The sequence below is a fragment of the Schistosoma haematobium genome, chromosome 4 (genome assembly GCF_000699445.3).
Source record: "Schistosoma haematobium chromosome 4, whole genome shotgun sequence".
Classification (NCBI taxonomy): Eukaryota; Metazoa; Platyhelminthes; class Trematoda; order Strigeidida; family Schistosomatidae; genus Schistosoma; species Schistosoma haematobium.
The window spans coordinates 43,151,081-43,165,685 of NC_067199.1; the positions used below are offsets into that span (position 1 = coordinate 43,151,081).

General features: G+C 33.5%; 2 protein-coding genes across 3 annotated transcripts in view; both read left to right on the forward strand.

The window, feature by feature from the left end:
• The window catches only part of SH3BP5_1 (SH3 domain-binding protein 5), a 28,991-nt gene extending 21,430 nt beyond the window's left edge, over positions 1-7,561 (forward strand). For both annotated transcript variants that reach the window (XM_051216500.1, XM_035732759.2), the window contains 2 exons: positions 4,383-4,790; positions 6,493-7,561. In XM_051216500.1, the coding sequence (XP_051067089.1) occupies positions 4,452-4,790; positions 6,493-6,945 (792 nt within the window). In that variant the 5' untranslated portion in view covers positions 4,383-4,451 and the 3' untranslated portion in view covers positions 6,946-7,561. The remainder of the gene's footprint in view (positions 1-4,382; positions 4,791-6,492) is intronic.
• Positions 7,562-10,838: 3,277 nt separating this feature from the next.
• On the forward strand, positions 10,839-14,254 carry MS3_00010987 (uncharacterized protein). The gene is made up of 3 exons (XM_051219396.1): positions 10,839-11,079; positions 11,119-11,244; positions 14,016-14,254. Exons 1-3 carry the CDS (start codon positions 10,870-10,872, stop codon positions 14,202-14,204), a joined length of 525 nt encoding a protein of 174 aa, XP_051067090.1. The 5' UTR covers positions 10,839-10,869; the 3' UTR covers positions 14,205-14,254.
• The last annotated feature ends 351 nt before the right edge of the window (positions 14,255-14,605 follow it).

Below are 14,605 nucleotides of genomic sequence, written 5' to 3' on the forward strand. Positions count from 1 at the left end.
GAAGTCCAATCTATTAAAGCTTCTTAAAATGAACGTCATAAACAACGAGGAGTTTAATATACTAAAACCTTCGGGTTCAGTTCTCCCGAATTTATGTGGATTACCTAAAATTCATAAACTTAATATTCCATTACGACCAATTTTGTCTATGCGTGGTTCTCCCACACACGAGCTAGCTAAATGGTTAGTAAAACTGTTAAACCCAATTCGTACTAATCTATGTAAGTTCTCTTTAAAGGATACATTTGAACTAATTGACTTTCTTGGTGACATTAATATTAAAGATAAATCTTTGCATTTATTTGATGTAAACTCCCTCTTCGCGAATGTACCATTAACAAAGACGGTGGATTTCCTTTGTGACTATATTTCAAAAAACTTTCCTCTTTTTCCTATTCCGTTACCATTTTTGAAAGAATTACTTTTATTATGTACAGCTAATGTTCAATTTACGTTTGATGGTGAATGTTTTCAACAAGTTGATGGTGTAGCTATGGGTAGCCCTTTAGGGCCTCTCTTAGCTGAGGTATTCATGTCATATGTGGAAAATATGACGAGCGACCTCATTAATGAGACAACTCTATATAGAAGATGTATGGACGATATCCTAATTATATGTGATAAGGATTTTGATGTTTACCGATTACTAGATAAACTCAATGGTGTTCAAAATGATATTGTGATGACACATGAATCAGAAAGTAATGGCCAATTAGTCTTTCTAGACATACTTTTAAGTCGAAGGGATGATGGCACTATTAGACGGTCCGTGTATAGGAAACCAACTTGGACGGGACAATACTTAAATTTCCATAGTTTCTGTCCATTGCAATACAAGAGAGGTCTAGTTAAGTGCCTATTTAAGAGGACTCGAAGAATATGTACCTCTGATATGCTGGAAAAGATGAAAAGTTACTGACTGACACTTTAATAACAAATGGCTATCCACTCAAGTTTATTAATAGGTGCAAAAGTCAGTTAATGCCAAAACCTCTAATTTATTCAGTGCCAAAGAAAAAGGTTTATATCAATCTACCATATAGAGGTGAACCTAACAGTATAGTTTTAAGGCAGAGATTGAAAGCAGCCATCGAGAATACGTATTATGCTGCTCAGTTGGTAGTGATTGAAAAGTCTTAGGCCATGATTCCTAATAGACCCAAACAATGCACTAATGATTACGTCACATCCCATTGTATTTACCAATTTACATGTTTGTGTGGACACACATACATAGGGAGGAGTAATCGAATAATGCAATCAAGGGTCAATGAACATATGCCTAGATGGCTTCAAAATCAATGTGTGTCAAATGATCCGATCAATGTGGGAGTTAGAAAACCAGGTTCATCGATAGCGAAACATATAATTGAGATGGGGCACAAAATTAACATTAATACAGCATTTAGAACGTTGTATAGAAATTGTCAAGGTCGAATTCTTAAGTTTATTGAAGCCTTGGCTATTCGTAAATTTAAACCCCCTTATGTGTACAAAAACAAATTGTCGTAAACTTGAATTTACCTTGGTAATCCTTAAGTCATTCTATGGCCTAGGATAACGCGACAATTTCTTATTCATTCTCTCCCCTTAGTTGTTTTAATTGTACTTTCATTTGTTTGACCTTTATTAATTTTCATATAAAAATGCCTTGACAAGTATATGTGTGACCAGATTGTTCGAAATGTATAGCGCAAATACATCATATTTTCATCAGATCAACTCCATCTTCTCATTGTTCTATCGAAATTTATAAAAGGGACTAATTGCTTTAAATTCTTGAATCAATATTAAGAATATCGAGTTAATTGAGAAAGGTTTTTCCAAAACTGAGTGGATAAAACTTTACATTTATTGTAAATTCTTCTTGATCTCAGTAGAAAAGAACGTTCTAAATAATCTATCCAGCTTGTAAATATTTATCTCCCGAATGCCCTGTAACAGCCGAGATTGAGTAGAGTCAACTGTCCTTCTCGAAATGGTCTCACATGACCACGCATACACAACCACTACCTGGGAAGTCCTACTCACTGCCTTCTCGCAGACGGGTTCTTGTTTACGAAATTGAGAAGACGAAAAGCGAATGTCCGACGCTTTAGCCGGGTTAGTGAACACGGAAAGTTCACCTAAGGAAGTTGAAAAGCCCTGGTTCCAAACAAATCATGCACATGGGCCCCAGTATCCTGAAAAAAAAAACAAATGGTGTGTGAACCTATTGTCGGTCACGGGTTTTTATGGATTTGCATATCGTAAAGTTACTGCACTGTGTTGCAGATCAGACCTTTAGTTAGAAGGCTCCAGGTATGGCTCATTAAGAAAACCACCTGCTTCGTTCTGAGTACCCGGGCAGTATCACAACTCACACACAAATCAAGTGACTTTTGTGGCGCATATGTATTCGGTGCCCACTTTGTACCAATATTTATATGTTTGAATAAGTAAATGAGTCAATTATTTGGTTAAGTGAATAATTGAATCATGTTGTAAATATTATATCCCTATGCCAAGCAACCATTTTAAAGTGTTCAATTGTATCCATTTGTTTTTCTTTCTTCCTTTTTTTCGGTTAAGTGGTTATAAATATCAACAAATTGATCAGATTATTTTCTTCAGTTTATTTCTATTTTTATATGAATATATTTCCGGTATTAAATGTTAACTTATTTACTTTGAATATGTAAGATATGTTTTTATACATTGTTAATTATCACGTGATAAGATCGTCCATTAGAACACGACTTACATGACTTTGGCACTGTGCCAAATCATTGGTGCGTTAACTAGTATGAATGGTTCGCCTAGTTCTGTCCGATGAGTTCAGAACACTGTATGAATCATGTATTTCAGACATACGTAGTTTTAATATACAAGCAGACCAGACTTCATTATACCATAAAATGGAAAATAACAGTTATACAAGATCAAGCCAAGAGTGACTGTAATTATAAGATACTGTAACTGATAGATTGGGAATAACTAAGGTATAGTAAATCGTATATTAGCGGTCATTAGATCAAATAAAAGCTTATGGTGAAAGCAATATAATGTAGTTACAGTTATACAATAAGAATATAAATATAATAACAGTTTTTAAATAGTTCCCGGAAGTTACCTATCATTTAATCTTCTAATATAATAGTTACTGTTGTCATTGAAAGTTATCCACCAAAATGTTCACATAATTTATGTTTGATTCATTTTTGTACCGATTGTTTGAATCTTCCCATTGACGTGCAGGACAGCAATTGATCAGTCTCTTTTTCAATATGTGCATCCTGTGCTGATTATTTTGCTATTGCCTTAAGTCACAAGGATTATAAAGTAAGATGGATGGTGGCCAGCAGTGGAATCCAGAACGTGCATTTTGTCCTATTTGGGACTCGTCAGGTAGTTGTGCCTGCATTCCAGAGTAGATGTTCACTCTGCTCACTGAACCAATTACCGTTCACTTTAAACTTCATGGTGCTATCCACTTAGCTACTGATGAACATATGCTAATAAGAGACTGATCAATTGCAGTTCTAAACATTAATGGGAAAATTCAAGTAAAACGATACCAAGTGAATTCAAACTTCACCCCATTGCCCAAGAATCTGGCTATCAAGAACTCAATAGATAAGTGAATAACGCGATGGTATTTGAAGTGAACGGTACTGGGTTCGAGTCCTACATTAAATATCAACTCTAAGATGTAGGTACATCCAACTGACAAGTCTCAAGTAGAACGAAACACGCATCCTAGACTCCACAGCTATCACGCCCCAAATGCCCTGGTACGGCCGAGAGTGGGGAGAGTCTGTTCTCCCTCTCGAAATGCTCTCACATGGCCACGCGTATATAGCCTCTGCTAGGAAGTTCTATTCACTGTCTTCTCTCAAACAGCGTGTTGTTTACAAAATTGAGAGGACGAAAACCGAATGTCCGGCGCTTTAACCGGGTTGGTGGACATGGAGAGTCCACCTTGTGGAGTTGGAAAACCCTGATTCCAAACTAATGGTGCACATGGGCTCCAGTATTCTGAAGGAACAAATGGCGTATGAACTAATCGTTGGTCACAGGCTTCCATGGGACTGCATCTCCTCACGATGCTCCACTGCCTTGTGGATCAGACCTTTAGGTCAAAGGCTCGAAGTGTGACCCCTAAGAAAACCACCTGCTTCGGTTTGGGCACCCGAGCAGTATCGCAGCCCTTACATGAATCGAATGATTTATGATGCGCACATTTGTTTGATGCCTCCTTGTACCAATATCTATGTGTTAAACTAAATAAATTAAACAGCTACCACTATCCATCATTGTTTATCATTCATCTCTGTTTATAATTTATTTATATTTCATTTCAATTTATAATATTTGTATATTATTAATGCTCTTTATTCCAGGATGCTAAAACACATGTTGAATTATGTACAGATAAATTGAAAGCATGTAAAATTATTTATAGTGATGCAATGTGTAAATTAGAACTTCTATCCGATTCTATTCATACAAAGAGATTAAATCAAAATGATCATAGTAATAATGAACATTCCCATAGTAATAATAATAACAATATGGATGATTATGTCATGATGAAATCATTCTCTAAACAATATGAATCTATTCAATATACAAATGAATGTTCAAACAATCAATTTGTGAAGGAGAACACACTGAACAAATCAAATAATGATTGTTTAAATGTTACTATTGTTGATCATTTGAAAATCGATAATCATAATCATACTACTGATAATGATAATGATAATTCAACTGTTAATTGTTTTCCTATAATGAATGGTTTATTCGAGGTAAATTTTATTGATTTGTTTATAGTGCTTATAAGATTTGTTAATGTGACTATATAATTTATAGTTGACCTTTGAGTAACGTTAAACTAACCTTAAGAATATCCACTTTTTGACTAAAGGCTAAAGATTATGATATACAGTTGATGATTACGGATAAGGATTAGATTTAAGGTTTTCATTACAAACTGACATCAGCTATAATACGAAAATTGTATTTAGCTAAATGGGTGAATGAATTTCCCACTGAAATCCAAGACCTGTTATCGTAAATCTGATTGGTTCGTCTATAAATCATAGTCTCACCAATTTGTTTCAATATGTTTTGTGAAAAGTTGACAATGTTTACCTTCATGAATATTGATCATATTTTGATCTGAATATATAGTATCACTAAGTTGTTTAGTGGAATTCGTATAAAGCATTGAATTATATGTGGATAAGTTAAAGTCACTACAAATAATCGATATAGCTTCTAGATTTGTCGAAACAGCCCCGAAATTCCGTGGTATGAATGAGATTGGGGAGAGTTAGCTCTTCCTCTCGAAATGCTCTCACATGGCCATGTGTATACAGCCACTGCTAGGGAAGTCCTACTCACTGCCTTCTCGCGGATGGGTTGTTGTTTACGAAAATGAGATGACAAACCGAGTGTTCTGTACTTTAGTCGGGTTGATAGACACGATGAGTCCATCTAGGGGTTGGTGGTGAGAAACTCTGACTTCAAACCAATGATGTACATGGGCTCTAGGATCCTGAAGGAACAAATGGCATATGAACCTATTGTTAGACATCGTCTACCGTAGGGCCGCATCTACTAGCGTCGCCCAACGGCCTTATGGATTAGACCTCTAAGTCATAGGCCCCCTAAGGAAATCACCTACTTCATTTTGGGCACCCGAACAGTACTCCAGATCTCAAACAAATCCAATGATGAAGTGTGGAGCATATATATCGGTGCCTCCTTGTTTATTTGTCTAAGTAAATATAAAAAATGTAGAAGCGATATTAGTATTGATTATAGTAAAAATAACAGTTTAATACAGTGTAATGTCCTGTGATCCTACTGCTTGTAGCTTGAAAACGGAAACCTTAGATTTCCATACAGCACTTACTCAAAATACACAAACTAATGATCAGGATTTATTTAACTCCTAAAATACATTAAAATGATACATAAACACACTCACTGATATAAATAATCCCATACAGGGGAAATAGACAGAATTATTACCAAAAAAACTTAAACTTCATATCATAATGAATGAATTTCATAGTGAATTAATGCAAAAGCAATATGAAACTCAGCCAATGTCTACAACCATTGGTTATAATACTCACCTAGAACTTAATTAAGTAGTCTCCACCGGCACAATTCAACAGTTTGTGACTTCATGGGTTGATGCCGTATCTCAGTTTATTCGGTTGTGGCTTTCTATTCAACTTAATAGTACATCAACAAACGTAGTACATTGAGGTAGATGGTGACTAAGGATACATAACATTACTTGTTCCAACCATAGCCTTTAATGATTCACAATTTGACCAGTATACTGGCTGTCTTTACTTAGTAAACAAATAATTCCATGATCATTAAAAAAAATTCGTAGCTCGGTTGCTTATACACTCAGTTATACATTCATAGTTTCTCACTTCTTAATATACATGACTCATGTTTATATAATTTTTCTTTTAATAATTTTAGTCACTTCATCAAGCTTCCATTGAGATTGATTCACTTCAAAATTCTCCATTTTTATCTTCAATTCATTCAAAAGATTACTGTAATAGTACAACTAATTCATATTGTACTACTATTGATACAAATACTACTACTACTACTATGACAACATCATTATTATGTACAGAGAATAATTCATATACAGAATCTCTATCTTTATCATCTCATACATCATCAGCATCTATTTCACCAGCATTATCTTTTGATACGTTTACAACACCATCATTAACAACAACAACAACATCATCATCATCATCACCATTGTCATCATCATCATCATTGTTATTCGATGAACAATCTTCTGCTTTAATGTTAATGAACTCTTTTAATAATTTAAATTTAACCAATAACTCATCACATTCATTTATATCAAAAGAGATTTGTTGTAGTAATTTCACAATAACAAATTCTAGTTAAATAGTATTAAGATTTTTTTAATGTTAATTTCATTACTACTATTTAAGTTAAAAGTAGTTTGCTTATTTATTGATTATGTAATTTTCATTTGAAACGATTAAATGGCCTCTGTTATACCATGACAATAATGTATGTATTGTAACGTTGTTCAATGTTTTAACTTGGTTCATTGGAGTAGTGAATGTATATTACTGTAAAGAATTCAATAAAGAACTATGGAATTACTGCTGATTCAAAGTTCTAATATAAGAGTTTATTATATATATTTTTCGTTTTGTTTACAAAAAGAAGAAACGTTAGTTTCTTTTATTAATTGAATACTCCCATCATTTGCTTTCTTTTCTTTTCTTTTTCTGGTATATTCTTCTATTGTTCATCATTACTTTATATACATATATAAACCTTAAATGGTTAGTAATGGGATAAATGCATTGTAAAGTCAATATATTACTAACATGGGAATATTGTCTAATTTATTGTTGTTATTATTATTATTTTTACTGGCTATTATCTAGTCATAATTGAATGCGTTTTACAATCAACTTTATACAGATATCTATTATTTAATTCATTCAAAAAATGCATTTTAACTAGCTTATTGTGTTTTATTGATTTAACTACTAACTAGATAATAAGTAGTATGGTTTGTAATGCTAAAATATTCTTTGTTGATTTTCAACGCTATACAATTCATAATATAAGAGATCTTTCTCAGTTAAAAATAGCTCAGTAACATAACATGACTTACTATGAAATTGAGTGACATGGATATGAATCAAACGATTTGTACGAATTTCCCTTAAGATTACATGGAAGATAAGAGTCAGTGAAGAGGAAATGTAGATCAAGTAAAACCTCCTAACGCTAACCTCTAATTACCTCCTACTGAACATAGTATATGGGTGCTGAGTTAGTTTACTGTTCATTAGATTATTTATCATTTGACCAACAGTCTTTAAATGTTAACTTGTGGTATAATTGAGCTTGTGAAATAATGGGGAATCTTTTGATTTATGTAATGAACAAAAGATCTGTCTTGGGTGATTAGGATTCAGTAAAAGCTTTTAACCGTCTATATACATAATTGACAAGTGGATAGTTTAAAAATTTTTGTTTAATAGTCGAATTTTGTAATTATGCCCAGTAATTATGATAATTGGCTTAACTTGAACGATATGATACCCTAAGGAAAACTAGTTTTCGTTGATTCTTGGACGGCTTACCCGGTCAACATGTAGGTTTAGTTCCGGATTTATATTAGTTGTCAGTCTGCTACAATGTGGGATTAGGCAAATTTATGCATCAGTCCAAGTTGCCACATCTCATTAGCACAACAAGATGAACACCATATTCATAGAATTAGTTACTCCGATGATAATAATATATAAAAGAAATACTATGTATAAGAATATAATACAGGAAGTAAGAATTAGATCGTAGTGTTAAGTTCGCTACTTGATTAACGCAGAGTTCGGTATGCAACTACGGCACTCGAACGTATAGAACCCCACAGTCCACCTAGGGGAGTTGGAAAAACATAATTTCAAATCAGTGATGGGTTCCAGGTTCCTGAGAGAACAGATGACATATAGACCTATTGTTGGTCACCGGCTAAAGTGGGACTACATCTCCTAACGATCCTGCGATCCTACATACGGGATTCGATCACATGACTTTGGGTCTCGAAAGCGAACGCCTAACCTCTAAACCATTGAGCCAGTATCCAACGGTGTTAATGTTTAACTTCGATCGATCCATGATCATACGCAACTATTCATACTTTTTAAAAATTACTACAGCCTCCACAAAGCTTCATCCTAAAAAGTTTTTTATTTACATGTATATTTATGATATTTGAATTTATTGAGTCTGGTTGATACTGTTGATGAAAGTAAATAATGGTAATTTGTACCTTTAATATCAAGTTACATTAGGAGATATAATGCCAAGTTGTATGGTTCATTTGTCAGTAGGTTGTCGTTCTTTCTTTTTTTTTCTATATTAAATTACGATAAGATGGTGGTTGGAGATAGTGAACAGGAAACCCTGTACCTTGGCACTCGTCAGCAAGGTGTACATGTAATCTTGGGGGAACTGATACTTTCTGACGGATTTGATCCCGTGTCAGCCAGGTTCACAATCAGAGACGTTGCCATTGAGCTATCCGGGTCTCGACTGACCTCTTGTAGGCCTGAGATGTATTTACAATTGATTGATAACTGGGTGGTGAGTAAGCAACTATCTTAAATTAGTAGTTTAATTCATAATACTTTAAGAGTTTGAAGCGTGCAATACTGGGTTCTAGATGCAATATAAACATTTAAACTAGGTTTTGGTCACATACAGCTGACGAAACTTAAATAAGACGTAACATGTATCCTAGGTTCAGCTATCAGTTATAATCTATTTATTGCAAATCAAATTACAAGATAAAATGCGACAACCTTTTGTAATAATATATCATTCTGGAAATATTCTTCATCAATTGAAGATGATATTGTGGTGTCTGCTACTAATGTTGTCAGATATAAGTATTATTCATCATCAACCGAAAGTGGAATGCTTGTAGGCAAAATGTTAAGAAGATCAAAGAAAAGAGAACGAGAACAAAGAATGGTTGGTGTGGAAACGAAGGAACAATTTACATTCTGCAAATGAAATGTTCTTTTTACTGTATAGTTCCCAGATTTTACTAAGGTATCGTGTAATTTTTTGTTCAAATTCATCGATTGTCCCCCATCTGTGTTCTTGTTCACTACAATACCATCTGGTTTTATGTTAAAGTGATCTATGGGAAATTACTTTAATCTTGGAATAGTTTTCGGTGTATACAAATAGGAGCTAGTGAATTACTAAGACATAGAAGCACTGAACAACCGTTTTGTCTTAACTAAGGGCCCATCATCTACCTGTCCACATGGAATCCCACAGAGGATTAAAGCACGAACATAAAAAGTTTTATAATGATAATACTTAGTAGAAATCTACAATTCTTGACTTCCGTCAGTATTTTTGACTGTTGTCTTATGTATGTTCAACCTGGTTTACGACCAAATCATTCAGTTAATAGTACAAATCCACATACAATTAATAATATCATATTGTTATTTAGTTCAGTTCAAACTGAACTCCATATTTTTGAAATAAGTTTTCAGTAATACTGTGGTGTATGCTACTTATGTTGACAGATATAAGTAGTATGTAACACTACTCAGAAGTAAAATACTTAACAGTACAGGACTAAATTAAGAACAACAGCAATGACAACAGATGAACCATGTATAAATGTTGTACTTAATGTATGCTTTTCACACTATATTAAACCACTGTGTGATTTTGCATTCAATAGTAAATTGATTACTATCTGAGGATAATGGTGGACGTGTGTGTCAATTTCGTGGATTGGTTATAGTTGGACATTAACATCGTTGTATGCCGGATCAGTGGTCTAAGGCTTACGCATTCGTGCGTGAGACCAATAGATTCTGGGTTCGAAAGTCGCGGAACTTGGATCATGGATGTGAACTGTTGAGGAGTCCCACAATCGGACTTCCAGGTGTTCCATGGTGGTTTAGCTTCAATTGACTCAAGATCTCAACTATCAAATTATTAAATTGGTTATCCCCAACAAATGCTTCATTTATTACATCATTCCAACTGTTAATAGGCAGACATTATCAATCAATAGTACTTCATTGTTTATTATATATACTTCATGAAATCATATGAAAACATTTGAATAATAAACTTTTTCTATTTACTAAGTAATGTAACACACATTTACTTAGAGATAAACAAACAAAACAAAGCAAACAAGCAACCCTATGTAAATAACTAGTTGTTTACTAAAGTTGAAATACTATAAATATAAGTAGTATCGTTAGTTGTTATTCAATATCATCGTCATTTCTATTGTATAATCTAATGATGAGTTCATTTAATCTGGCAATTCTATTCATTGTAACTATTACATTACAACTATGTTTAGGTTTTGGTGGAATTGATCATGTCGACAAAGATAGGCATCCTATTTTAAATGAAACTCTAATTAACAAGTCGGTTATTCTTGTGAATAAAATAATAAATTCAAATTTTTGGTATGCACAAACTAATATTACTAATGTAACAATACAAGTAGTATATTATTATATTGATAAATTTTCTTCCAATTAGATTGTAAATGGTTTATTATTACAATATAATTTACATCTTACACGTACTAATTGTACAAAACATAATAGGATGATGCAAAAGATTAAGAACAATCAAAAGATTCGATGTCAATTCAATCATAATACTGTAAGTTTTGTATAGAAATTAATGATTGATGGATTGTTTTTACAAAAAATGAACTTCGAATTTCAAATTATTCATTGTTAGATTGAGATCTTATGCTCTGGTACGGTCAGAGATATTGGGGAGTCCGCTCTCCTTTTTGAAATGCTCTCACATTGCCATGAGTATACAGCCAATGACATGGATATCCTACTTATGACGTGAGTGTTGTTTACGAAGTTAAGAGGACGCAAAGCGAATGTCCAGTGCTTCAACCGTGTTGGTTGTAGAGAAGGGTCTACCAAGGAGAGTTGGAAAATCCTGAATCCAAACTAATGGTGCATCTGGGCTTCAGTATCCTGATAAAACGAATGGTGTATAAACCAATTGTTGGTCACCGACTGCATATCGTAAAGTTACTGCACTGTGTTGTAGATCACACCTTTAATTAAAAGGCTCCAGGTGTGGTTCATTAAGAAAACCACCTGCTTCGGTCTGAGTACCTGAGCAGTATCACAGTTCATACAGAAACCAAGTGACTTGTGTGGTGCATATTTATTTTGTATTCCACTGTACTTATATTTTTGTGTTCAGATAAATGAATAAATAATATAAGAGGGTCATCCTCTAGAAACTATGGTAGATGAATTAAATAGATTACAATAATGATCTTGGGTTCCGGCCCAATGTTCTAGAGGTTAAGTGTGCGAGACCGAAAGTACTGGATTCGAGTCTGTGATGTGGGATTGTGGATGCGCATTGCTGAGTAATCCCATGTTAGGACTAAACAGCTGTCTAGTGCTTCCAAGTTTTCAATGATGGTTTAGCTTATATTAACTCGTGAAATCAACTATGACAACAGATAAATGTTCATGGAAATGGAATTAAAAAGTGAACTTTTCCTTAAAATTAGTATGTTTCTAAGATTGTTCGCTTTGTAGAAAGTTTACATCCCGAGATAATTTAAGCTACGCAATTATTGATATCCCCAGTAAAACGAAAAGTAGTTTCATTCTAGTATAAGACTCCTTAGTGATTCACATACAAAGTATTTCTGTACAAAATAGCCTTCAATGGTTGTCTGGTCTATGTTTATTTATAGTCTAAACTGGTCTATGTGATTGTTATCATAAAAGATTTGAGAGTATTTTAATAGTTGAATTCATGAGTCAATTAATGCTCGAACACTGGGGAAAACATGGAAGCAGTGGACGGCCGTTCTGTTCTAGTATGGGACTGGTTAGCAATACACATCCACGATCTCACTCGCGGGATTCAAACCCAAGATCTATCGGTTTCGGGCTCGAAACCTTAAAGTTTGAACAACTGAACCGGCCGGCATCCAATAATGTTAATGTCTAACTTTATTTTATTATCGTAAAGTTATCAAAATCTGATTTAAGTCTGTTTGTGTCCTGAAAGGTATTCATTGTAAGTCAGAAAATAAGATGACTTGGAAGTAAACAGTAAACATCCAGAATAGAGGAATTTGGAAGATTTCTATTAATTATACATCAGTTTATTCGAGTTCTTCCGTCGATATTAATCAAATGACTGTAAGAAATAAACCATGTTTGCTTATGTTGAAAAAGTTGATTCACGAAATAAATTTACACACATACACACATGCATTTTTGAAGTATTTGGAGATATACTGTATAAATATTTACAATTAAGCGCTAATTAAGACCAAGGATAAACTTCATTCCTGTACACAATTTAGACATTACACCTGGCAACCAACTAAAATGAAACGGTTATTATTATTCGCACTATCATAGTCCATGGCAGAGGGTGGGGGTGTTTTATTCTGGGTTACATAAAAATATGTAAAGTTTTCTATGATGAAAATACCATTTTATCATACTGCTTTCGTGGTAATGGTAACATAATCAGTTATGATGAAAGAAAAATTACAGCATACTAAAAGACATACCTCCAATTAATTATATGATAGAAATTATTCAAAAAAAATATCTACCATTGAGTGATCAAATTTGGGTTGTTCTTTTCACTGTTTATTATCAGAAGAACCATATCATCATGGTAGTTTGTGTATATTTTCTTCCTTGACTGTCATTCAGACAAAATGAAAAGCAAATACTTTAAAACTTATGCATCTAATATAGATATATAGACCATAGGATAATGAGGGATTTCAGGAGAATAGTCTTTAGAGGAATATCTTTTACAATTTATTATATAATCTATCCTAAGTAATATTTACTGTAATGATGCATATGAAAATCAGTAATATCGATTAACATCATTACTGTTTGATTGAGATCATGAACCGATTAATGTTAAGGTCTCAATTAAAAACTTAATAATCTCCACAATTCTATATTGATAATTACCATGTGCTCACTAGTGACTAGCTTCATAAGTATATTCTCGGAGTTCTAATGCGAAGCCGTGACCAGTGGATATAATCTTTGTCGAGTAGAGACAGGTATCTATCCAAGTACAATGGGAGATAGTCACGCAATTTTTTGAATTGGTTGAGGTTAGACATTAACACCATTGAATACCGGCCGTCTCAATGGTTAGAGGTTAAGCATTCGTGCGAGCAACGGGAGGCCTTGGGTTCCAATCCCGCGAGCGGAATCATGGATGCGCACTACTGAAGAGTTCCACAATGGGAAAAAATGGCCGTCCAATGCTTACAGGTGTTTCAATTGTGGTCTAACATCATTCGACTCATGATCTCAATCAAAAACGAAATAATCTTCACAAACCTATACTGATAATAATAATTATTATTATTAATGTTATTATCTTTCGTGTAATTTTAGACTGGTCGGGTGTGTCAAATTCAAATTTTACTTCAACCATGGACGAAGCAACATTATCGAATGACGATTAAGAGCTGTAACCCAGAGATGAAATCAATGAATAACAAGAAATATCCTCCGAAACATCATCAAACAATGATTCCTTACAATCAACCATCATCAATAATAAACAACCGAGTATTATTTTAAAGTGTTTAATTCTACTAAGAATTATTATTAAGAAAATAATTTGTAACTTACCACGTTTTTTAAAAAAAAAAATTAAGACGTACCAAACAAATTATTGAAAATTTTAGTGTTATGGTGTGTGCTACTGATATCGACAGATATAAGTAGTATGTACCATCAATCGAAAGTGAAATACTTAGTGACAGAAAGTTAAGAAGTTTGAAGAAAGGTGAATATGAACAGTGGATAGTCGATGTAGAAATAAAGGAATAGTCAAGTCTAAGACAATTGATTGACACTTTGTAAATGAGGAATTTACTGAATGCTTCTTAGATTTTATTAAGTGATTCGGTAATGTTGTATTCAAATAAATTCCATTATCCTCCAATTGTGTCATACTTATGATATAGTCAAATGTCTAG

Excerpts from the sequence above, each read along its gene's own strand:
- MS3_00010987 (XM_051219396.1), top strand. The coding sequence starts at position 10,870 with ATGATGAGTTCATTTAATCTGGCAATTCTATTCATTGTAACTATTACA. Across the intron at positions 11,080-11,118 it reads TTACTAATGTAACAATACAA|ATTGTAAATGGTTTATTATT; the intron begins GTAGTATATTAT and ends TCTTCCAATTAG. Across the intron at positions 11,245-14,015 it reads GTCAATTCAATCATAATACT|ACTGGTCGGGTGTGTCAAAT; the intron begins GTAAGTTTTGTA and ends GTGTAATTTTAG.